Source organism: Cygnus atratus, chromosome 5 (genome assembly GCF_013377495.2).
Source record: "Cygnus atratus isolate AKBS03 ecotype Queensland, Australia chromosome 5, CAtr_DNAZoo_HiC_assembly, whole genome shotgun sequence".
In the NCBI taxonomy this organism is placed as follows: domain Eukaryota; kingdom Metazoa; phylum Chordata; class Aves; order Anseriformes; family Anatidae; genus Cygnus; species Cygnus atratus.
Window position 1 is genome coordinate 4,233,963 of NC_066366.1, and position 12,047 is coordinate 4,246,009.

Consider the following 12,047-nt stretch of genomic DNA (forward strand, 5'->3'; position numbering starts at 1 on the left):
CCATTTGAAGCCTGATAATTAAATTATACTTGCTCTGACTTTTATCACTAATTAAGAGTAAGAATTTTGGCACAAGACAAGTATACTGAAGATAACACAATTAATTACAGATACATAGCTTTTGTATAATGGCACAGGGCAGACCAGATGCAAATTAGTAGATGAGCAGGCCAATATTTGAAGCAAATGATTTTGTGGGAAATAAAAGTAAAAGAATGTGACAATGTTTCAATAACCAATATTCCATTCAACTCCAGCAAACCAGAAGTGCTTTTAAGCAGTTGCAAGACTTCACACTATTTCCAACCAGCTACCCCAGTTGTGTAGCATCATCTACATGAGACAGATCACATAAGAAGCTACAGTTAATATCTTTAAATGTTAAATAGCTTCGCATCCCTGTCAGCTTACCTGGCTTGTAAGTTATTCCAGGGGGGAAGAGGAATCCTTGCTGGGCTGCAGCAGCCGCTGCCAGTGTCCGCTGGTCGTGTGGAAAAATTGGGATCATGAGCGGAGGCATATGACCCTGAACCTGCTAAACAGAAGAGAGTCTCTGATCAGAAATAGCACAAATTTGTCTTGACAGGTATTTCTCCAGTACTGATAGTGTTCTTGTGTTCACAAAGTCCCACAGAACCTTCTCCTTAATGTAATCCCTGCCAATTTCACATTATCACATCAAAGCCCTCACTAACATTTTTTTCCCTCAGTGTCAAAGGTGTAGCAGCCTCAGTGAACTGCACATTTTCCTACTTCTTGCCAGTTGTTTTTTTTTTTAATTAATATTCCCTGTCCTGGAACAAGGTAAAAAGGTATAAAACCTTTCTAATATACCACTGTTTTTTTATAAAAAAGAAGATGCATTTCTATTAAATTTTCACAAGTTTTCTCATTTCTGGTCACAGACAGCAGAGTGACAAGCATTTTAGAAGTAACCTAACACTGCAGTAACTACTTTGATGTTCAAATTTTAGTAACCTTAGGGTAATTTTAATTCTGAGATCTTACAACATTGTATTGTTCATATGTATTACCAACAAGTCAGGCAAGTCAGGTATGGTATGTCAAAATCTCACCACAGTGTTAAAAAGTCTCCTAGACAACACCCCAGCTCTTAAGATTTAAGGCTCCAACATCTTGGCTCCCAATTAAACTAACATCCTTTGCCATATACACCTCGCTATAACCTATAAATTGCTCATCTGTCTAAGCACTTTTATAGCTTTATGCACTATCATGCAGCTTGGTAATTATGGAGCTGTATTCAGAGAGCATTTCAGAATAAATCCTACTATATCAAATTTAATTTGACCTTGATAAACGTATCAAAGAGCGCAAACATGCAAAAAGAAAATACTTCACTTGGTATTAGGAAATAGGAAATGTGTCTGTTAAATCCACATTCTAATTTCCTAGTACCTTAATTTATGCTACATGTGTTTCAGAGACAGTGGCTAGGGTCACAAAGAGTTCTTATCCTTCATTCCTGAACCCCACAAGTATGCAAGCATTTGACTATGATTTGTCTGATTAGTAGTTAAGTAAACATATAATGGTTTATATATCAAAGCTAGTAAACTTAGGAAGAAATTGGTTTTGGGACAGAAAAAAAAAGTTTGTCCTCATCCTACCATAAATAGGTGGCATTAAATACTATTAAAAAGTTAAAGTACACTTCAAGCAATTTTTTTTTCTTTTTAATTCCTAAAAAACTTTTTTTGGTCAAATCCCATATGGTGACCTGTGACATTGTTTAAATAGTGCCAAATTTTCTTGTCACATCCCCATTACTTTCACAACCATTGATGCAGTGCAGAAATGCTACTGTGTGTGTCTATGAGGGCTAATTTACCAACAACTCTTCCCCTGGGAAAGCCCTAAGATGTAGGTTAATAAAGGTCAAGCAAAAAATAAACACTTTACAGTATTTTTTTGAATCCATTTCTCAGGAAAATCAACTTATAATAAAAAGGTCTTTGTGCAATTACTGCTATGGCACTGGGGCGTGAAAGAAACTCGCTTTGAGCAGCTATTTCTTTCATTTTAGCTGAGGTAAGCCTGGCTATGCATTTTAGGTTATGAGTTAAACTTGGTTAGATTGGAGTTGATCCCCATGTGCCCAGCACAGGCATTTACCTCTGATAAAATGGTGCTAGTTTTGCTGCACAGTATTACTTTACACTGGCTCTACACAAGTACAGCAAATGAAAACACAGGCTTTATCTGAAAGAAACAACTACAAGATACTGTAGGAATTCAAAAGAATACAATTTACAATCATTTTCAGTAGTTTCCAATTGCAGTCTAATCAAATGGGCCCAAGGTTTCAATCACCACACGCAGCCAGCGTTTCCCGGGGGTTGGCTACGAGACACCAAGGCATAGGAGAGATCAGACCACATACTGTGGTTAGAGCAATGGTACAAACATACCCACAGCAACACTTGGCACCGCAGTATCATAAAAGTCATCTGAAACATACAGTTAGGGACAAATCCTACAACGGTCATTTCATTGGCCTCTTCCCCAGGAAATCCTGTGGAGTTGGATCCCCTCCACCATATCCAAAAAGGCCTACTAAGACACTCAAATGAATTCTGTAGGTGCGGAGAATCACCACTGCATGTTCTGCCTATCTGCTATCCTTCCTCTAAGTACTACTCTGAATGCAGGATCAGGCCCCCAGCCTATATATATCAACGTACCTCTGACTAAATGCAGCTTATACTTAGAGTGCAAGTTTTAGCTTACACTTCGCAGAGCTATACAGACTGAAAAAAGCCCACACTGAATGGCAGCCATTCCCTCCCACTGGTCTTCCCACTGGCACATATGAAATACTATTCCTGGGTCAATGCTTGTTTCAGCCTAAATTATTTTATACATAGATGTCAATTTTCAGCACAGGTCAAATGAAAAGCACAAGAAGCACAAGTAAGCATTAAAAGGCAAGTGAATGTATAAGCATCACTTATAAGTGTATTGTTAAAGATAAAGAATGAATATCAGTGGCAGATACCTTTTTTTTTTTTTTTTAACATTTTTTCCCTATTCTTTAATTATTTTTTTTTCTTCTATTTTGATTTTACTGAGGGGGGAGAAGCTGTGAGGAGGGATTGATTGGCGGACTTCATAAAATCGGCTACATGCCCAGAAATTTTAATTGCTGAGTTGTTCCTCAGGTCTTTCTGAAAACCAAGACGGTAGCAGATGCCCGAGAAACACTTTGACTCTGTCTCCTCACATTCATAAAAATAGTGTATTGTTGGATCGGCGCTTTCCCCTTTTGTCTCCTCTGTGCTAAGTTGTTGATGATGCCATTTTTTGCCATCTGCCCCAGAGCTTCATTAAAGATACATGAATGGACTAACTGGGCTGCTGTCTTGTGAGGAACAGGTGCTATTGTTTGTCCCTGAAGACTTGCACTAAAGATCTCACTCAGAATACTTGAGAAAGAGCATCTGCAGCAGTCAGTCAGAGAGTAACTTGGCAGAGCCTGTACTATGGGCTAATATGCAAACAGTGACACTCAGGGGGACTCATTTTCTCTTTCATGAAGATTATTTATATATTTTTTGTGATGGGTAATAAATGTTTGGTTTTGAACAATTCTGCCCATCTATATCTTTAACTGAACTGTAACAAACCCTGAAGGAATACTGAGGTTATTCCTTCCAAAATTCAGTTCTGCAGCCTCAATAAAACTCTCTCTTAGATAAAGATACTTCATAAGATTAACTTCTCTTTGTATGCAACAAGCTCAGGTTTAACTGTGCTAAACATGAGAAGCCACCAAGATTAGGGAACTCTAAAAGGTAGTGTACCATTCCTTTAATATCCCATCACAACTCTGACAGCCCTTGGGAACTGATTACAGCACTTCCTTGCCTGAGATCTAAGTCAGGAAGCAACTTTAGAGCAAATCAGCCCTGATTAGTTTCAAGAAGCAACTTCCAATTTGATTCTCCCTGAAATAATACAAGTTAGTGGCCCATTTGATAAACTGGGCAAATCTGCAGTGTTGTGAATGCTGATCTCCAAAGCCAGCTGGACAATCCTCCTTGTTAGAAAGTCACCAATGTTTAGTGTTGTGCTTGGAAAATGGAAGCCAGTGTGATATGGCATGCTTCTGTAATACCCTGAATGAAAATGATCTGCCTCTTCCGGACAGGGAACACGGCACGTCTGGTGTTACTAAGGAACGGGAAGGGTTCTGTCTTTAAAAAACAAAAACTGCCTCTAAAACAACTAACACTGTGGCTAGAGAAGCAAAGGCACTCAGAGAAAAGGATGGCGACAGTGCAAGCAAAAAGGCAGCTCACGCATTTCTGTGTAGCTGCGATGATCCCAGGCCTCAGGACCAGAAAGAAATCGCACCCTATAGGGGTGGCTGAATTCCTCGTCAGCCTTTCAGGACTGAGCTTGACAAGTTGCCTCTCTTGCATGGTTTGCTTCAGTAAAGGGGAGAACTAGGTGGCACAGAGTAAGCACAGATTTTATAATATTTTATCCATTGCTAAAAGATTTTCCTATTGAAATGATAGGCCAAATACACCCTAATTGCCTAGAATAATTCAACATCACTACTTAAAACCATTGTCCCTGACTTCCCTCACCAACAAAAGATCTGGACCCTAATTCTCAGCTTGTAGAATCTTGAGATCTCTACTGAATCTAAAGGACTACACCACCACGGGTCAGCTGAGAAACCACTCTTTGAAATTGCTGAACTGAGGCGCTTTTTTTTTAAATTTAGTCTAAAATGTATAGTACCTTTTGTTCCCAAACTAAGTAAATACTGTGATGTTGTAGCCTCTGTGAGAACCTAATGCATTCACAGGCGGGTTCAAATTTTTCATAGTTTAAACTTAAATTTCAATCTAAGATTTTCGAACTTCTTGACTAATTGCTACAGCCAGACTACAACTTTATCCTGTCTGTGTAATCATCAAGCTTTTAATTTCCATTAGTAAAAAGGCATTTGAAATATTCTGCTGCCTCCTTTAAACACTTCAGTGTAACAGAAGAGTTTGCCAGGCAACAGTGTATTAAGTAAAAATGTGTATTTCCAGAATGCTCAAAATATGTGTTCATATGATGGAAAATAATGGTTATATCTGATAGGTCAATATGTTACATTGTAGGTTTATTTATTTTAAAAATCTTACTGATACTGAAAGCAGTGTTTGTGCCCACAATACTAATACAAGTTTTTAAATAATTTTGCATATTATATGTATTTACCTCTTCTGCATTTTAAATAGTCTGAGTATGATATATGACACTATTGTTTGTATGCCACCATTGGAATTTTATTTAAAACAAGTGCTTTTTACTTGTTCTTTGTCAGAGAAAAAATAAATTTAAAAAAAAAAGGTTTTTTTAATTGATTTTATTTTGAATAGATCATTTTGGCAACAGAGCAAGAAAGCAAGCACCATGTTGCACAAAGAAGTAGGGGCATTTCCTGGCAGAACTTGCGTATGTCCATGATGGTCTGTGGGACCACTTAATGCTAAAAAGCAGTAATGCACTAAGATCTTTTGCAGGTTTATGCCCAAATCTCCTCTCCATCTCTGACAATATTCTAATGAAATCATGCTATGACTGAGCCTTTTTTTGATTCCCCCAAAATGATCTATTTAGCAGACTGCAGAAGAGCTGTACTGAAAAAATGAAAAGGTCTCTCTGGTTAAAATTGAATGGTCTAGCTGTTTCATTTGTGCCATTCCGGCGAAGCCAAGTGACTGTCAGGCTGGGTTAACTGACCAGTTGTAAAGGCTTTGGCTACTTTGTGTGCCTGTGGTGGCTGGGCCTTTTGTTCTGAGCTCAGAAATGTAACTGATGAACTATCAAGGCTTTGAATTAATGCACCATCAATGCCTAACATTCTCTAATGTTAAAATAATATGTGAGAGTGGTTCCAAACGCTCAAGTGAGAAATCCTGTCTAGCACAAATAATCCCGGGGAATCATCTGTGGCTGCAAAAGAAGGAGCGAGCATCTAAGGAAGACGGGCTCCGGCAGACCAAAAGTGACCATGCAGGCACTGCATCACAGCTAACACACCGAAAATGGCGTTGACAGAGCTCCCACATTGAAAATTATACACCGGCTACTTTCTGCTCCTGCTAGCAATATAGAATCACTAGAGCTGTATCTACACAGGGAGGTATATTATGTTCTAATTTATCTGCCATCTAATTATCTACAGTCTAATTGAAAAATATTTCCTCTCAGTGAAAGTACATGAGCCACAAAGAAAATGTCTGCCAATGAGATCCCAGGGGGAGTGCTGGCAAATAAACTGTAAAAAAGATACCATAGACTTGCAAAGTGAGAACATTTCATATGGGAAACAGTATGAAAAATATGTAGCCCACTGCAGAATTTGTAAATGGATTCTAACTGCCATGTTCTTTCTTTCTCCCTATCCGTTTTCCATTTGTCCAATGGTTCAGCACGATTTGGAGATTTAAGTCCACTGCAGTGGCCACAATATTAATGTGAAAATTGCAGCCATGATCATAGAGCGAAACAGAGCATCCTTAGTTTTTATTACTTCTTCCTCACTACTTTGAAACTTTAAATGAACTAAACATAAATTCCACCTGCTTAGGAAATAAAGAAGAGAGCAACAGAAAAATACTAGAAACCACACAGAAAACAGAATAGTTTAAAACACTAGATCTTATTAAATTTCTATTAGCTTCTCATTATATTTCCCTGTTTTTATCTAGCTTCTTGACTACCTGGAAATAGAGAATTCAACTAAAGATGATCTCATGAAGTTAAGAGTATGATAAATGGTAATTAAATCTATTTAAATTGTCTGTATTTTAAGAAACTCTCACTAGGAGGGATGGAGAACATCTCTGCTGTACAGAAATAAATAAAACATGTTATGCAAAAGTGAATTTATAGTTCATTTGGAATTAGAGATATACCACCTTTTCGATGCATACAAATGCATAATCTTGTCAATTAAATATTATTGTTAAGGTCTAGTAGTATGTTAAAATCACTTTAAAGCGCAACTAAGGAAAATTCATGTGTGTTTATTACTCCTTAAGGGTCTATTAGTGGGTATTTTATTCAGATTTGTGTTGTATAATCTGCATAAACTCAGCATATTGTTATCCCCATGTGTGCATTTGTTTGGTTAAAGCATAACAGCAAATCTCTATTTCTGCAACTTCTGAAAAAGTCAAGAGAACTAAAATAGTCCTAATTTTAATCAGATACAAACAGTTACCTCTACAGAAGTGAAGAGTTGACTATTATGCAAATTGTCACGGTTAGTGGTCACCAAGCCATCACAGAAGACTGAGCAAGTCAATTATTTCAGATATTTCCAAAGACTAGTGAAGATGTATGTTTATTATTTGCACCTCATCTTATTCTTGCCAAAATATGAAAAATATGGCAGCCTAATGATACTTGTTGATATTTTATATACAGAAGCTCCATTACCTGAGCTCAAATCTAAACATAAATTATGTCAGAAATTCCCTACTAGCTTATGTTTTTATGGTGATATCAAAACATGCAAGATTTTTGGAGTACATTGAAATTTTCTGTTGACGGAAAAAACTAGAGCAAGGGATGCTTTAAAATTTGCATTTCATATTGGTGCTTTCAAGCAGAGTTTTCCCCCACAACCTTTCACAAGAGTTCTTTTTTTGAATAGTAGCCATCACTAGTTATTAACATGAAACTGATTCCCTAGTTAGGGCTTGCAATGTACAGCACAACAAATCATCAAATCAACACTGATGACTGCTAAAGGAAGGACTGTCTTTCGCTTTAAAAAATAGCTCCAGCAGAAGTGGGAAGGAAAACAGAAACATCTTTCAGTGCCTCTGATCAAAACATCTTTTGCCTTATATAGGTTAAAAGGAAAAAAAAAAAAAGTATAACAAAAGAAGAGATTGTTTTTTTCAATTATGATAAATCCAGGAGCCACTGATGCTAATAGATGTTCTGTCATTTACTTCATTATTGGGAAGAATTTCAGCTTGATCAGCACATTGCTTTTAAAGTTTTCTGTTCTCTCCAACATTCCAAGGTTTGTAACTACATTGTATTGTGACTACATTGCAAAGCAAATACAGCTATTGAATTCTTTACAAATATAAATTAATTCAAGCTCAAAGACCGTATCACGTCTGCAGTGTACACAGGAGGACACTGACTCAAAATGTCCCTGATTTCTTTTTCCATCACAGAAGTGACAATGCAGAATGGATATAAAACAATTCCACTGTAATCTGCTGCTTGTAACCTCTACACCTTCTTGCTCAATTGTATAAGAGCCACCCAAAGTGCAAAGCTATGGCTAATGAGGGACATGCTCTGCTGAAAATTCAGAATGAGGCAGCTTTGGAGCAGGTACATGCCAGCAGCACTGGGTTTTGCTGAATGCTTTTGTGCTGGCAGGATACAAAAATGGAGGTGAGTCACAGCTGCGAAGAGGAGACGCCTTTCCCACCCCACCCAGTCCTGTGGCTGATCTCTTCAGGTATTTATTCCTTTGTGAATTTATTCTCCTTTATTGTTTCCCTCCAAATAGCCAGTGTTGCTATTTTTCCTCAACCCTAAATTGATAATATCCAAGAGGCCAAGTCAAAGGAGATATTCACATCTAGTGAAAATATTCTTGTTTCTGTATGTTTCTGAAGAAGACTTCATACAGAATAGTAACCTAGATCACTTCCTGAAATCACAGAATGTTTATGGAGTGTCTAGATAGAAACACAAAGGGTTATCACAGGCAGTTATGTGGCAGACTGGCTTAAGGCAGAAAACTCCTGTATCTAGAGATCAAAGTCAAATCAGAATACTGATTGCATGCAAAAATTAATTTGTTCCACCTCTTCCCAGGATTTCTCAGATTTTGACACAATCTGACCATCTTTACTCAGAAACAGCTCCAAGAAACTGGCGTGTTTGCACAGTGTGACTGAGGTGATTGCCACTGCTAGGTGTACAGTAATTATTGCAGATTTGGGAGTAAGCAAGAGAGAGCTTCTCAAACCCTAGCGACATACACACAGCCTGCTTCCTTCCTACGCCAACTGTGTCTGGCTCAAGTCAATTATATCGGCTCCTCAAGTTTCTACAACATTTATGATTCATCCTCAAAAACATTTTGAAAGAACAAAATCATTAAAAAGGTAAAATAAGGCAGAAAACCAGGAAACTGATTTTTAAAGTGGGCATTAGACATTTCCTATCCAAGTTTGGGTGTTAAAATTCCAGCAACAGCTTCCCTTCAAAGCTAAATCCACACTGCTGTGCTGCCTGTCTGCAGACTACCCTGATATTCAAGAAGGAATGCCAGTCTTCCAATTCTCTGGCTTTCCCCGATCTGTCAGAACTCCAACGTTATTTAAAGCCAGCTTTTGGCTTGCAAATTGATCGCTGCCACGAATCCTACGATCAAGTTCCCGCTACAGTGACTCTGCTCTCTTGGTTGGGGCTATTTTCCTCAGCTGCTGACGGCGGTCGGTGGGAAGCAGGAGCACAAGGCTGGGCTGCAGTTCACTTTCTGCCTGCTGAACCCGCGGTGAAGAGCCGGCTACTCCACAACTGCGGAGTGCCCGGAGTTTGTGTGATGAAACGCACAGGCAAATCTACATAGCATTATCGGGCGGCAACAATGGCCCTTTGTCCAGCTGTGGCTGTCCCTCCTCCACAGCCAGGCCTTATCTGCTCAGGAAATGCCTGTTTTAACTGACAGGTAGGAGATTAAATCTACAGCTGCCGAAACACAATCTCCGCTCTGTTAGATAGGCTTTCATTGAAAAGCACTACAAACACATAATTTGTTTATGTTGTACCAGCAATCTTTGACAAAGCAGACTGTCTAGCTGAGACAAATGTGGTTAAACCCATTTATTGTATTATTTCTGCTACACAGAACAAGCTCTTAAAATGTAGAAACTAGACAAGGCACAAAGCTCTAGCTGTCTAAAGAAATCAAGAATAGATGACTTCTTGTTACACTAGCCCCCTTCACACAGCATAGCATGTTCTCTCCTGGAAAACATCCACTGTGATTTCTTTTTTTTTTTTTTTTTTTCCCTCCCCCCCCCTTTTTTTTTAAGTGGGTGGTTCAATGATGTTTATGTTTCCAGGTTTTAAAGTTTCTTTTGTTTTCTCTAGCATCAATAGATAAAAAATAACTAAGTCAGTCACAGGATGCCTTCAGTTTAAGAAACAAGGGAATATTTCTGAGAGACTACTCTCAAGGAAAGAATAATTTTCCAGACACGCTGTCTGGTCCTCCTGACTTAATGCACACTCAAATAGAAGTTTTGCCTGACTAATGAATGCTGGACTGACCCCCCCACCCCCCTTCTCTCTCTGTTTTTTAATCATCAATCACATATTTCTCAAAACATTACTTCATTTTCGTTACACCTTCTGCCTTATTTTAAAATAATATTGCCGGCTGTTTATTTCAAATGAAAGGCATGGGGAACTGATGAATTAAGTGTTTATAAATCCTCATTTTCAGACTGAAAACAACCTTTTTCATAATGCAAAGGCTTTATAAAAAACCCCGTCTCTTAGCTCTAGTTTCTTCAGGCTATACATTACTCCCAGTAAACTCTCCGACACAAGTGAAATGTGTACTAGCCGCTGAATACAGTAAGGGCAACATTCATCTCTCAAGGAGAGCCTCAAAAACTCCCCCTACCTCGGTGGAGCAGGACCCACTCCTGAGAGTAGAGCGTGGCCCACGCCAGTCTCTGCTTGCTGTATTTAAGGCTCTGTTCTCCAGTGATCTGCATATGCAACTCCAATTAATTTTACTGGGAGTTGTGTGCACGCACAGATGTGCTTAGCAACTGGCATATTAAACCATCCCTTCACTCCGATGAAATTTAGTAAATGAGCTTTACCAGTGTTATTACTATAGATGTTCAATAAGGAAGATCTTGTAAATCACAGAATTGTTGCTCTAATTGTTAATTATAATTAAAAGGAATAGAAATCAGAAAAGTAGTCAACATCTGAATGTTTTTGTCATTCACGTTACTTCTGTAGCCCTCTCGTCTCTCCTGGGGCATTCTCCTACGTACCCTTTTGCAGCACACTGGTTTCCTTATTATTTTATTTAACCTTAATCACAACATTCATCTCTGGATTTGAGAGGAAGCTGTACAGAGCTACCATACGAACTGCCAGTCAGAACATTCAGTTTGGCATAAAATTAAAAAAGTATGCAATAAACTGGCTGAATCCATAGGGAATCCCTCAAACAGCATGGATAATGAGGGGAATCCATAACAGACATAAACAAACCCAGAAAGATGTCTGGGGCCAACATCATTATGTAAGATATATGCCCAAGATATATGGGCATACGTTTGAATGTTCAACTTCAAACTCTGCCTGTATTAGATTGATTGAATCTCAGCATGGGGTTTAGTTAATAAACAAACCTTGCCTTTGGAAAATATTTGGGGATGAAATTATGTATTACAGCCAGGCACCTACTACATGTGGCACGAAGATGCCCTTCTACCTTAAAGCTTTGTTAAAGCAGGATTGTAAAGAAAATTAGAAATCCATACTGTCAGAGGAACAGATACAATTTTCAGGTTAAGTGGCACAACTCTGAAGACAGTTGTTATCCACAGACTGTATTGCAGTCTATGCACCAGGGGCACATGAATAGAATTCACATTAAAAATTTGAGACCGGTTTGAATCTTTGGGCTTTGATTCACACTTCCCATGTTTTTTAAATATGTTACCCATATTCTCATAAAGGATACAACAATAATGCTAGCAAATCTTTTTGGTAATTATTAATTTCACTGTAGAATAGCTTTTTTGCTATGCTTGGCTTGTTAATAAAATGCATTTTGCTCACCTCAGGGTACACCATTAGCCAGCATACTTGCTCTTTTCCTTTTTTTTTCCAGGTTTTGTTTAAAAATTCTTCTTAAACCTGTATATTAATCACTGCTCAGAGGGTGAAAGAATTTGCAGGAGCAGCTGAAGTGCTATATTTTTTTTCCTGAAGTAGGAACT

At 38.2% G+C, this 12,047-nt stretch overlaps 1 protein-coding gene across 1 annotated transcript in view; it reads right to left on the bottom strand.

Annotated features, from left to right (window-relative positions):
* Positions 1-12,047, bottom strand: part of SOX6 (SRY-box transcription factor 6) — a 245,401-nt gene that overhangs the window by 96,347 nt on the left and 137,007 nt on the right. Inside the window, exon 7 of the mRNA XM_050711088.1 lies at positions 412-532. Coding sequence (XP_050567045.1) covers positions 412-532 — 121 coding nt within the window. The remainder of the gene's footprint in view (positions 1-411; positions 533-12,047) is intronic.